Source organism: Pseudonaja textilis, chromosome 1 (genome assembly GCF_049901715.1).
Source record: "Pseudonaja textilis isolate UNSWEBS1 chromosome 1, rPseTex1.2, whole genome shotgun sequence".
NCBI lineage: Eukaryota > Metazoa > Chordata > Lepidosauria > Squamata > Elapidae > Pseudonaja > Pseudonaja textilis.
In genome coordinates this window covers 241,112,918-241,126,863 of record NC_141990.1, presented here as the reverse complement: position 1 = coordinate 241,126,863, position 13,946 = coordinate 241,112,918, and the positions used below count along the sequence as shown (strand labels likewise).

The 13,946-nt window shown below is 34.4% G+C and overlaps 1 protein-coding gene across 7 annotated transcripts in view; it reads left to right on the top strand.

The window, feature by feature from the left end:
* Window positions 1–13,946, top strand: part of SCUBE2 (signal peptide, CUB domain and EGF like domain containing 2) — a 51,900-nt gene that overhangs the window by 16,525 nt on the left and 21,429 nt on the right. For 3 of the 7 annotated variants that reach the window (XM_087921078.1, XM_087921077.1, XM_026706746.2), the window contains exons 7-13: window positions 374–463; window positions 2,266–2,382; window positions 5,801–5,923; window positions 7,857–7,973; window positions 9,345–9,467; window positions 9,980–10,090; window positions 13,200–13,286. In XM_087921078.1, the coding sequence (XP_087777204.1) occupies window positions 374–463; window positions 2,266–2,382; window positions 5,801–5,923; window positions 7,857–7,973; window positions 9,345–9,467; window positions 9,980–10,090; window positions 13,200–13,286 (768 nt within the window). The remainder of the gene's footprint in view (window positions 1–373; window positions 464–2,265; window positions 2,383–5,800; window positions 5,924–7,856; window positions 7,974–9,344; window positions 9,468–9,979; window positions 10,091–13,199; window positions 13,287–13,946) is intronic. The other 4 variants (XM_087921080.1, XM_087921079.1, XM_087921081.1 and 1 more) reach the window with 4 other exon arrangements.

Sequence of the window (13,946 nt, the reverse complement as noted above, 5' to 3'; positions counted from 1 at the left end):
TTTTCTTTTATATAGCATGTATCAAATAGAGATATATAAGCTTAGTCACACAGGATTATTTAACTATGGTTTACGTATATCACAATCTGTGGGGTTTACACAATAGGCTAAGCTGTATGGAATGGTTTACAAATCACAAAGGCTGGGTTAAAAATATGCCAAATCAAAATCAGGTAAACATGAACTATTGTGCAGTATATACCCAAAGGGGGTGAACCTGTAACTCAAGCAAAGTCTGCCATATGACAGTGATGAAAATCCCTTCAAAGTTACCAGGTAGATAATTATTTTCTTAACCAAAATGTATTGTCTAGAACATTAGTTTTTATTCCTTGCCTGATCATTTGATATTTCTTTTCTTTTCCGTACTAAGAAAGAGTAGAAGCAACTACAGAAATCTCTGAGAACAATGTTACGGCAGGAGCTGATGCAGACAAGCGAGTGAAGCGGCGACTGCTTATGGGTAAAGAGATATTCAGGTCTGAGAGTTATTTGCAAGAGATTTCCAAGCTTTGCTGTATGTATAACACGAATAACAACCACCGCTGTAATGAGTTTACAGAAACTGAAAATACTTATTCTACCTAATGAAATTAATGCAATTTCTATATGCTTTCAATTCAGTACAGTTAGACACCAATTGTCCCTGCCACCGCAGAGCTTGTTTTTGTCAGTTGTAATACAGGTAGACCCTGACTTACAACAGTTCATTTAGTTACTGTTCAAAGTTATCACGGCACTGAAAAAAGTGAGTTATGACCATTTTTCACAGGTATGACTATTGCAGCATCCCCATGGTTACGTGATTTACATTCAAATACTTGACAATGGTTCATATTTAGGACAGTTGTAGTGTCCCGGGGTCAAGTAATCCCCTTTTGTGAACTTCTGGCAAGGAAAGTCAATGGGGAAGTCAGATTTACTTAACAACCGTGTTACTAACTTAACAACTGCAGTGATTCACTTAACAAATGTGGCAAGAAAAGTCATAAAATGGAGCCAAACTCACTTAACAAATTTCTCACTTAGCAACATACATTTTGGGCTCAGTTGTGGTCATAAATCAGGGATTACCTATATATTCAGAAAAACTTTTTTATAGAGATACAATGCTATTGTGCTAATTACAATTGCAATCTCTGTTTCAAATCTGTATAAATGTGTAGAGCTAATTCATATTTCTGGGAAAAGGCCATAAAACTATTTTTAGTTATATTTTATTAAATTTCTCTAAGAACGAAATTAAGAAAAGAAAAAATGGGAACGAAAAATAAGAAGAGGCAAAGTGCAAGGGATAAATGGAAAAGAGAAAGAAAATAAAAAGAGTACTTTCTTATTTTCTTCAATATAGTTACAAATATTTTTTAATATTTTATTCTTTGTAGAAATTTAATAAACTATAATTTAAAAAGGAACAAACTATGAAAGATGTTGCAGGAGAAAATTACTCAAAGTTACTTGATTGTTCCTCATAGTATATAGATATTATCCCACCTAATTTTCTGAGATTAGGTGGGATAATAACTATATGCAATGAGGAACAATCAAGTACACTCACTGCAGATGAAACCCTATGCCAATGAGCAGGATATGCCCCAACAAAGAAACAAACTGACATGTAAAAAATACATGGATACCTCAGTGAAAAACAGTGGCTTGGGAATGTAGCTACTGTGGGAAGGCTGAATTTTATGTGAGATATCATTGAAGGAAGAACCGAAAATTGCCTACAATAAATTTTTCATTTAACAAACTTAGAGGAAAAGAATGTCCATTAGACCTGAATATCCATTAAATTGGTGAAGTGAACTACGTATATTTTGGTAAGTATAATGTTTTCAGAGGCAGTATGCTTCTAGGTATCAACCATTTAATATCAGCTAGGCAATACAGATGGGAACAGCTAGTCAGATCCAGTTTGTGGAATAGAAACTTAGGCCTGATTCAGTACAGATTTTTTTCAGATTCCTATGGAATACTTATCTGTAGGTAACCTATCCTGATTTCTTTTAATGTTTAAAACTGAAGTTATCTGTTGTACAAATGCCTCTGGATTTCTTTATGCTCTTTGAACTTGGTTTAGAGATCACCAAGAAGTCCATGGTTCAACCCTGAGATACTCTCTGAAAAAGGTCTTGGATATGTTTGTTTAAACATTAGAATTCAATTAGAATTCATTCTGTTGAATAAATAAAAATATCTCATTTCAAATTGTGTTCTAGTTTTTTTTTTCTGCAAATGCCAAATTATGTTCCTTTTCCTTAGAAACTTGTGCAGTAAATAATGGTGGCTGTGATCGTACTTGTAAAGACACTTCAACAGGCGTCCACTGCAGTTGTCCTATTGGCTTTACTCTTCAGATTGATGGGAAGACATGTAAAGGTAAAGTTCAGTATTCCTTGCAATGTGCAAGCTAAATATCCATATAGGATTCTTGTTTAAAATTGCAGAAAAGTATAATTTTGCTAACCCAGTAAAAAAATAAAATCTGAAATAGAAAAGCAGTGTACAAGGAGTTGCTTTGATCCTATGCTGAAATATGTATGTGAAAAGTTCAATTCATGTTTTGCATTCAGTTCAAGGTTATCACTTGTCCTCTAGATTGTACAGTGCTAATACAACTCCAGAGCTTAGAGGCAGAGGACCTCTGTGTATATATTATATTAAATTAAATTATTCCTGCATATAGCATCCTCTAACAAAACACCTATAGATAACCACTACTTCTAATACTACAAAAAAAACCTAACAGTCATTTGATTATGTAGACAGAAACATAAGACTCCTGTTCGTGTTGCAATGTTTGCAAAAGAAGTGGTTAAACAGCAACATTATCTTCTTGTAAGAAACAAAGTGGCTCTAAATCTGCAAAGATTATATTTTCTCCTGAAAGTACTCAGTAGTCTGACTGTTTTATATTTATCTGCCTGCCTGCCTGCCTGTACTCCATCTATCTACATATAGATATAGATACACACAAACACACACACATACATACACTACACATAGACACACAGATAGATAGATAACTAGTAGATAGATACCGGTAGATACTGACATTCAACTGCTATTGTTCCTGGCTTATTCAGTTTTCTGGCCTTTTTTTGTAGAGGGAAGTTGATTCTGTTTCTCTAAGAGTGAATGCATGGTAAATTGACATAATAATACCTATTGGAACAGAATTCTCAGTTTCTCCATAAGCTGTAATGTGAGTTAAATTTACAGAGCTACTATACCAACTCAAAGTTTGTTACAGTCAACAAAATTAATCTGTAATAAGCATCCCTAAAAAACAATAATAAAATAGTAATATACAAATGGAAAAAGAATTTGAAAGCATGACTGATTCAGTTGTTTATGATGAAAGTTTAATAGAAGACAGATAGTCCACAATGAACAACCATTCAAAGTTACAACAGCACTGAGGGGGACTTTTTCATAGTTGCTGCTGTGGCAGTGTCCCTATGGTCACATGATTGTGATGCAGGTGTTCGGCAACCAGCTTGCACTTACATCATCCTGCATTCACGTGATCACCATTTTCAACCTTCACTGCAAGCTTCTGACAAGCAAAGTCAATGGTGAAGCCAGCAGGAGGTCAGAGACGGCAATCACATGATCAACATGCCAGACCACACCAAATTTGCCTAATGACAACGTCTGGGAGTGCTGGAATCAGCATAATTATGTGATGTCACATTTTATGATCACATGGCTGGGTGACCGAATTGCCAGTTTCAACTACCATTATTAAGTGAGAAATACCTGTAAATGAAGAATACAAAAGTGATGTGAAGTTTTGGAAATGGTACAGGAAATTTTTGATATTGTCAAGAATGGATCTTAAGAAAAATAGAAATAGGCATGGAAGAAAAAGAAAGAGCTGAAAGAAGCAAGAGTAAAAGAAGTACAAACTTGAAGAGAAATACAAGTCCTACATGAAAAATACTAAAAAAATAAGAATAATCTTGCAAAAGAATGAGTAGAAATTGGTATGGAAAAATAGAGTGACAGAAAATCTACAAGCTGTGCATTACAACAACACACATCAAGAATGCAAAACATGTGAAGTTTGTACATGTTCCATTCTTGTAGATGACAAAACCTAAGAGTTTTAGAAGCAACTCAGATTATATCTATAACAGGCGTGCTTCATGCTCCCTATTATCTGTCAGATGCTCTCTTGTGCTTGAAAGTTGTTGCTGCTTAAAGGTGTATTTAAGAATATATCTGTTAAGATATTAACTAAAAGTGAAGTGCAGCACACACATGTGCACAGACACACATCCCTCATTGACAAACTTATTTCTTCTGAAAAACAAAATATGGATTACTTAAGTTATTGTGGCTTTTCAGTTTAATTCTCATTCCAGCAAGAAAGAAAATATCAGTATTTATACAGACTATGGGGATCTAATTTTCAGAAGAATAATGACTGCTCATTATTACAAGTAGGGAATGTGCAGCAGACTGCTTGTTCTGGCCCACTGTATGTTTAATATTTTCCCTGTTTCATACAGAGAAGTATTTTCTTTGGCTTCAGATTTTACTATACCATCTATGATTCTGGAAGCTTTCCTCTATCAGACCACTTCCCACCCTATCAACTGACTTGAGTTCTTAATGCTGCATTATCCCATGTACCAATCTTAGCTTTCTTTTCTATTAATGCCTGCTTTCTGTGAGGAGATTCATTTTTTCCAAAATAGAAAGGAAGGTTGCTAAATTCTGCTCTGTAGCAGTTGCTCTAAGAAAGAATTGGGTCTAACGCTGGAGCGGTTAACTTGGAATTGCCATTGCTATTTGATTAGATATTGTTAGTTATTCCATTAGTTAACATTTTAAGTGCTCATACTCCTTTCCTTCCATTTTTATCTTATAAAGGTCTTGCTCTTCTCCCGTAAATAAATATATAACTTTAGTCTAAATTGCTATCAATGAATTATGGTGTACAAAGTCAAGTACAGGTGATAATAGCAATTGGAATCAGGATTGCCACTGCTAAGCAATGTGGTTGTAAAGCATGATGTCATGTGACCACATCACTTAGCAACAGCAATTGTAATCCCAAGATGCATGGGTTGTTAAACGGGAAGCAATGAGTATCCCAGATAAGGAGAGTTACAGGGTTGGAGGAAGTCCTAGGAGGGCCAGAGCAGGCTGCATTTGAGTTGGGAGAGGCCTAGAACAGGCCATGTGCAAGCACAGGAAGGCCAGTGGGTAGATGGTGTGATAGGACAGATGGAGAGACCGGAAAGGCTGCATAACATTTGAATGCAATGAAGCCATTGGGTGCAGGCACAGGGAAGGAGGCAGACTTATCAGAGCAACTTGCACCTATGCCATAGGTTTCCCCATTGATTTTGCTTGTGTGAATTCAGCAGGGAAAGTACAAATGATTATTGTGTAACTGTGGAGTTAAGGTACCATACATGCAAGCCAGTTGACAGGCTCCTGAATCACAATCACGTGACCATGGAGGCACTGCAACAGCCAGAAGGTTTTGAGGACCAATTGTAAATTCGAGTCATTCAGTACTATTGCAACTTCAAACAATCACTGAAAAAGTGCTCAGGAAGCAAGGACTATCTATAATCACATGTTAAACTTTGTGGTGACACAAGACAGTTGTTCCAAAGAGGATTCTTTTTTTAAAAAAGTGCGCAAAAGATCACTTAAGTCTTGTATGCTTATTACACTAAAAGACTCTTGACTGATTTGCTTTCCAGGTTATTTAAATTTTTCAGGAAAAAGAAATGAAGCTCATTATATCACTTATGATCCCTTTTCTTTTTCACAGACATTGATGAATGCCAGGCCAGTAATGGGGGATGCGATCATTTTTGTAGAAACACAATTGGTAGTTTTGATTGCAGCTGCAAAAAAGGTTTTAAATTATTAACTGATGAAAAATTGTGTCAAGGTATGTGTGAGATGAAACAATAAAAATACATATGCTTGCTGGCTGGGGAATTCTGGGAGTTGAAGTCTGCACTTCTTAAAGATACCAAGGTTGAGAAAAACTGACATAGGGTATGCTTAACTAAATGAATTTCAGTTCTTCTTGTCGGTGTTCTAAATTTCCATTAATTTCAAGGAGATAAATTTAAACTATTTATGGATTATGTTTACATTAACTGAATGATTAATTAGCACAAAGTAATTTAGTAAAATGGTAATTCCTATACTATAAGCAGAGATTACATTGTTTGACAAATATAATTTACTTTCAGAATAACCATCTGGAACCATAATTAACTGATTTTCCAAAAGTATAATTGATTGCTATCAATAGGATTCTTGGTTTGATTCTTCTAAGATTACAGGAAAAAATATTTCCTGTCTGGCTGACAATGTGCTGAATATATGCAGGCTTAGGTGAAAATAGCCTATTGATAATGATAATAGATTGAATATTGATATGGTAGTAATAATATAAATATTCTATTGATAGCAATGGAATGAACATACTCTCAGCTATTGATAGTTTATCTTGAAAATTATTATTTTTCAAAAGTTATCTTATTAAGACCAATGTGATAATTAAGACAAATATAAAATATAAATCCAAGCCTAAATATTATAATTTCAAACTTAGATAATCCTTATGCATATATTCCCCATAATTCACATTTCAGTCTCTGATATCACTATTCAGCTGCAGGCTCTCTATAATCCAAAACTCTTTTGATTGCAGGTAGATCTAGGACTTGGATCCTGAATAATGCTTTATAGCAAAGTGTCCCTTTAGCAGAATGTCACATATAGGTACTCTTACTGATAGAAAAGGAGGGAAATTATTTTCACTATTTGCCTTTCCCATTGCAGCATTTTCATCAAATCTGGTTTTATTCCTATGAAACATATTTGGGAGAATGGGTTACAAAAAGAAAGGGAATTAGGAAAATTAGTTTTTCTTCTGGCAACAGGAGTATCCTATGACCAAGTCCTGCTTTGGCAGTCAGCTTAGATCTTAAGCGCTGAAGCGGAATTGTAGGAGGTATTAATGTGGCAGAACAAGTTTAAGGAGGAAAAACAGGAGGTGTTCAAATCTGCCTGTTCTAGTTGCCCAGTTTAGTCTGGGAAAGCTACTTCCAAATTGTGGTTGGAAACAGGCTGTGGTTGTTTTGGGTAGAAAGATGTCATTTATTCCTCCAAGATAGTTTTGTTTGCTTTTTATCACATTTGTATGGCTACCCATCTCACAAAACACAACTCTGGGCAATATGTAATAAAATTATAATAATATTTTTGAAAAAAACAATGATTAGTATTATTATTAGAAGGCTAGAAGACAGCATCATTTCTTATGAGCTATGGAACCAACTCTTCAAATTACCATTCCCTTGGGAACCCCAGGGCTGTAAACACTAACAGGTTTTAAGAGGGTCCAGAAAATGGACAGAGGTAGAACAAATCCCACCATTTAAATGTTTGTCCTTATATGCAATGGGAAATCAAAATGTTGTTAATGCTATATCTGTATGTAATATACAACTGGATGTATGTTCTATAACAAAGCATACGATTAAAATAGTTCGATGTTTTCATGAAATACAATAAATTAAATAATACCTTACTTTAACAAAAACAAAGTTTAAGAAAGAATAAGAATTCACATTGAGAGCAACAATTCAATACTTCGACTTGCATGATTTATGATCTGCATTATGATCTTAACTTGTGAGTTTAACAGAGTCTATAGGAGTTGGGTGGATTATTCAAATACATAAATAAATGTTTCCAGTGAGTTGTTATGAGACTAACTTATCCTCCATTTTTAATTCAGTTTTCCTAGCTCATTAATGTCTCCTCCATAAAAAGTGAAGTAATAAAGCATCCATTTTAAATTACAGACATTGATGAATGTTCTTTTGAAAGGACATGTGACCATTTGTGCATCAATCATCCAGGCACTTTTGAATGTATTTGCAATGAAGGATACATTCTTTTTGGCTTCACACATTGTGGCGGTGAGTGTACTGCTGGCATTTTCTTTGGAATTTTATTTCTGTGATCGCAACATAAAAAGGAAATGTGCATCTCAAATTCCATGCTGCAGATTTTTGAGAGTATTTGCCTTTCTACTTTTCGGCCTGACTCTGTACACACTGTACTATTCCTAAAACAACTTTTTTTCTTACTTTTCTTACTGGAAAGCAGCTGTGGGTTTTGGAACAAATTCTACACTTGGGTACTAAGAGCTGGATTTTGCAAATCATACTTGCAAAGTACTGTTGGCATGTAGTAATTATCTGCAAGGTAAAAGCCTAAGCCAGTATGGTTTAAAGAAATGAATAGTGTTTGTTATATGTAGAGGTTAGATAAATAAAATAGTTTTAAAATAAAAGATAAAATAAATTGTGGAGAAATTAGATGAAACAGGCATCCAGGAAGAGTATGAACCTACAAGGGAAATGGCATCAAACATACATTTGCCCCAGTGTATACCAGCTTTTAATCATCCTACAATCAGTAAAAGGAACACTACAAAATTATATCCTAACAAGAACTATTACAACCATTTAGTGTGAAAATTACACCTAATGTAGCAAAACTTTGCTACTCTTAGAGAAATAAATTTATCTTGATTGTTTAACAGTGCAAATAAAAGAAATCGGAGTAGTCCAGAAATTTAAATGAAATAGGATAATCAACTGGTGGTCAGTGTCCCTATAGAACTAGCAATCAGAAAAAGATAAGCCCAAAAAACCATACAGTAGTTCTTGTAGTTAGGGATACTTTCGTGTTGTTACTTTTATTGATTATACTTCATTTATCAATGGCCTAATTATAGTTTCTGTCTGTCTTTTAATTATTGTTAACCCTATTTCCTTAACTGTAAGCAACCCAAATGGGAAGCAACTCAAAGCTGACATCTTTACCAAGACAAGGATGCAGTTCCTACATTTTATTTCAGGGCAAGTGAGGTTCTTCATTGTGACTCATTGTCTTCATTGAAATAGTCTACCTTACCTTCCATTTTTAATGAAAATTCCTTAAAATCAGTAAGTTGTCCTTTGTGCAAATTTGCTAAATTTTGGCTGTACAGATCTATGTGGTTGCTAAGAATTAACAGCAACTTGATGGTACATCAAACAATCATCAACTGGGCACCAGTGATTTGTTCTGAACATTTTGTGAGAGGCTTCCTGTAAAAGCTGGTCTGTGCATGCAAGTGCTTGTTTTAAGTTTTTGGCAACAGTATTAAAATATCCATGCTGCAGAAAAACACATTTAGCTCTTTTTGTATTGTGTGCCTGGCAGTAGTTATCCATGTGCAGTTCTTTGCTAACTAGATTCAGAACAGCACCAACTTCTCCCCCCTCATTCTTCTTCTGTAGATATCAATGAATGTAGCATGAACAATGGAGGCTGCCAGCATATCTGCATAAATACACTGGGTAGTTATCAGTGCCACTGTAATGCCGGGTATAAATTACACTGGAACAAAAAGGACTGTGTGGGTAAGACTTGGCGTCTCAAGCCTATTTTTGCAGCTTTGGACCACTTGAAGGCTGTGCACTTCCCATAATATACACAATGTGTCGGTACATGTTCCTTTTATTATCCTATTACTTGTGGCCAACCAGATTTCTTGGAACAATGCAGACTGAAACAATGAATGGTCTTCCAAATTGCATTCAGGTCTCTTAAAAGTTATTGTAGATCAATAGCACTACGTTGCTTCTAATTAGCTGATAAAACAAAAACAGGAGATACTTTCGGGTCTTTGATGCTTTCTTTCCTGTGCTTTTAATCTAGGCTGTATTTGCTTTTGCAGTTGTCTGCATGACCACTTCCCCCTCTCGCCCAGCTTTTTATAATATACTGTGTGTATGTCTTCATTCCCAGTATTATGAATAGCATATGTGCAAATTGATAGTGATTATGTAATATGTAACTTTGTATTTGCATTTTAGAACCATGTCTGCCATTAGCTTTCTTGTCCTGTGAGTGTCTGTGTTTTGCTCTGTAGAAAGGCCCTTGTCTGATGTCCTTTCCCCCAAAATATCTCTGCGCTGCATTAAGACTAGTGGAAATGATAGATGCTTTTTAATCTGCCCCTCAGATGTCCATTTTACTTCTGGTAAGTCATGCAGAACACCGAGATATTGTTATTATTGTTGCTATTGCAATCATTATTAGGGAAACAAGAATAACTTTGCTAACTTTAATGTATTTGCACACATTATAGGAGAATTCACTTTGAACAGGTAGTCCTTGACTTGTAACTGTTCATGTAATGACAATGTCAAATTACAATGGTCTCTGAAAAAGTTACTTATGACATACATTCATATTTATAGTCATTGGAAACCATCATCCCACTCACTTAATGAGAAATTATGATGGCTTTATCTCAATTTGTACCTACAACCATTATGAACCATTGCACTAACCCCTCCCCTCCAGTCATGTGATCACTATTTGCAATGTTTTTATAGGTTTCTCGAAAAAATGCCATGGGGAAGCTAGATTTGCTTAACCACTGTATTATTTGCTTACAGTCTTGACTTACAATCATCATAGAAATGGCTATAAAATGGGGTCCAGTCACTAAATGCCTTCCTACAAAATTTTCACTAGAATTGTGATCATAAATTGAGGACTGTGTATAATGAATATATATTTAATTACATTCATTTTCGATTCCGCAAATGTACATTGAAGCATTCTTTCAACAGTCCTGTGGTGGTTGCTCATGAAATGAAGCATATTTCTATAATCTGGTAGTGTTGTATTATAGAAAGAAACAAGCAGCAAATTGTTCACCATTGGTATAGAAATCAGTTGATGGCAAGACAGAGCAATTTTAAAATATTGTCTATAAAAGTGCTGTAAGAAAAATGTATTTCATTACTGTCCACAAGTTACTTAGCAGCAGAAGTGTTATAGCTTAAAATTTATATGAACTATCTTCCTTGAAAACCATCCTCTGCCAACTAGTCAACTAATAAACTTCTTATGAAACAATTTTAAGATTTTCCCAAGGATAGAAAAGATATGTGGAGCTTTAAAGCGCTGTGATTTCCAGTGTGCCTATTAAAATGAACATTTTGAAAAATATGTCAGACAAATTAGTGTGGCCTTTTTCCTATGAATCTTGGTAATCCATCTGGGACAATGGAAAAAAGCAGATGGAATCATCTTCCGCTTGTTTCTATCAATTAAAGATAAGAAAATAGGAACTGGAACTGTGCTTTTATGGTGAGGTAGTAGTAGGAAACATGATGGAAATACAGAGTGTGGATTGGCTGATATGATATGCCTAGTATTTTAATTTGAGCCAAGGAACTTTCATTATTTAAAAGCTCATCTCTCATTTGCTAACCTGGATATTTTAGGAGACCTTTGTCCTCTGAGCTTTCAACCTCTCTTTCAGGTTGAAAGAATGTAGATTGAATTTTTGTGGCAGTTTGGAATGGACTACAGAAACCTCCTTAAACTGCTGTATTGCTTTATATGCTAGGCTGTAGATTCAATAGTTGTGGAGTTGTTTGTGGTCTAAGAACTTGATTATTTGTCTGTAAATGTTTCATTTCTTGGCTGAGTAACATCACCACTGGTATTAAACAGGGGGATTGCTCCCTGCTTATATATAATAGCTTACCCTTCCAGCATTGCAGGGAGTGGTTTTCTCCTTGATAGTTTCTTGATTTGGTTATTGTTTTTCTGCTTGTTTGTTTGTCTGGTGGCAATCCCTTCTTATCCGGATATTGGCTAATGGCAAGGATGGTTTTTTTTCTGGTCTCTTTCTTTCCTTCTTAGCTTTTTCATTGCCTCTTCTGGATAGTGTGTAAATGTGATTTATCTATATGTATTTATTAATAACTGATTTGTCTGAATATCAATGAAATTCCGTAAAGTTTTTGGATTTAGCTTAATCTAGGATGCTCATATATTTCCAACTGAAATTATGGTTGAGTCTATCCCTCTATTGTGAGATTAAGGGGTTTTCATTGTGTCTTCTGACTGTTCTACTGAAATTCCATAATTTCAATAGAACAGTCTATTTTGATGAGAATTCTAATAAGTAATGCCATGTTTCAAAAGGGTGCCATGATTGGTAGTGCATATGATCAATGTCAGATCTGTGTTTTCTAAGAAAAAAGCACCATGGATTAAAAAAATATTCCTTGTTATTATGTTGGCCTGGCAATCCTAAACTATAAATTTGTATAACATATAAATATTTATACAAAAATACAGATTTTATCTAATACAAACTGTGTGTATGTTTGTGTGTTGAGACGGTCTCTGTAATTTGATAGTCTGATCTGACAAACAATACTCTATTGCAGTAATAGTTGACTAAATCTAATGGAATGGACAACTACACAAACTTCATTAAATACAATTGTGGCTTTATTTGTGGAATTTATTTATTAATCTGTGGTTTATTGCACTGCATCATGCTAATTTTGTTTTACTGAACTTAACTTAGTCACCACATGCTTAATTATAAACTGTCCTAGCCAATCATATTTTAGCATGCTGAGTTACGCAAATACAAGGTGTTAGGTGAATGTAGGTTTCCCACCAGTTGTTATAGAGGCTAGAATATGTATTGTCTGAAAGCAATGTAGTTTGGGAGCAAAGGAGAATATTCTTCACTTTTACCTATCAGTTATATTTTATCATGGAAATCAAACATTACATCATAATGTAGTTGTACTTGCACATGGAGAACATAAGATTTGCCAGTTTCAGCAGTTTTTCTGTGTAAATTGTTTTGAAATAATGATAAAAATATGATATTTTCATTGTTTTCAATTTCAGAGTGATTCTGAATAACTTGCAATAGTATAGAATTTCCATCATATCCTTTAGTAAATGGAGTCTACAATTTTGTAAATAATTACAATCAATAATTATAGGTATTACTTATAAAATTTGCTGCCCATCTCTTATCCAACAACTGAAGATAATTATGACAATAATATATATCTGTAATCTTGAAGCATTGTTTATATATTAGTGTAGGATAAAGCAGTTGTGGTCCTTTATATGTTGTGGAATTGTAATTCTCCACGGTGCCGGCTAATATAGACCAAGCTGGGAAATGTAGTTCAGCAATAGTTGAAGAGTCACAATTTTCCTGTTGCTATGTTAGAATTAGATTTCAGGGGTATATTTCAGCCATGCTCTAGCATGTATTTCTGTTTTATTGTATAGCCTTATGATCTGTCTCTTAGGCCTGGAAGATTCCTATACTATAAAATGTGGCAACCCTTTATCACTTAAGAAAAAAATTCAAAATCCAAATGAATCACCTACTTTAGGTAATTATTTTATATGCATGTTTTAAAAATATATTACACATTTATGGCTGGTTTGTTTTTATTTGTAGGCCTGCTTGTCAATAAAAGAAATATTGCTCAATTAGTAAATTAAACTGCCTATTTTTCTTGTGTTTGAGCAGATTTTAATTTTCTTTAAAATAATTTTGGTCTGTTTTAATATATTCTTTTTGCATCTTGCAGCGACTAGAAAAATAGAAAAGGCATTGCTGCCTTTTTGGAGGGAAATAGGATAAATAAAGGTACCACTTGCATGTGTGCCTTTTGTAAGCATTTTTAAAAACACATATATTTTAAAATATAGCTTTTAAATTGATGGTCTTTAGTCAGTTACTTGACTGATGCTGCAGCTGTAGTATTGTTTTAATTTTATTTTAAAAATTCATCACATCTTAATTATTTCACATCAAAAGATTTGGATATCAGAGCAATCAACTGATTTCAGGGTACAACATGATTATCTAAGCATGACACATTTGCTAAGGGCTAGCATGACACATAACTTAGACTCATCATTTGTCATGAAAGTGGATGAAAGTTGCTGCTGTACATTTTATTATTAAATTGACTAAACCCAGCCATAATCTATCATCAATGGCTAACGAACCACAGTGTCTATGTTCAGACAACATGGTAAACCAA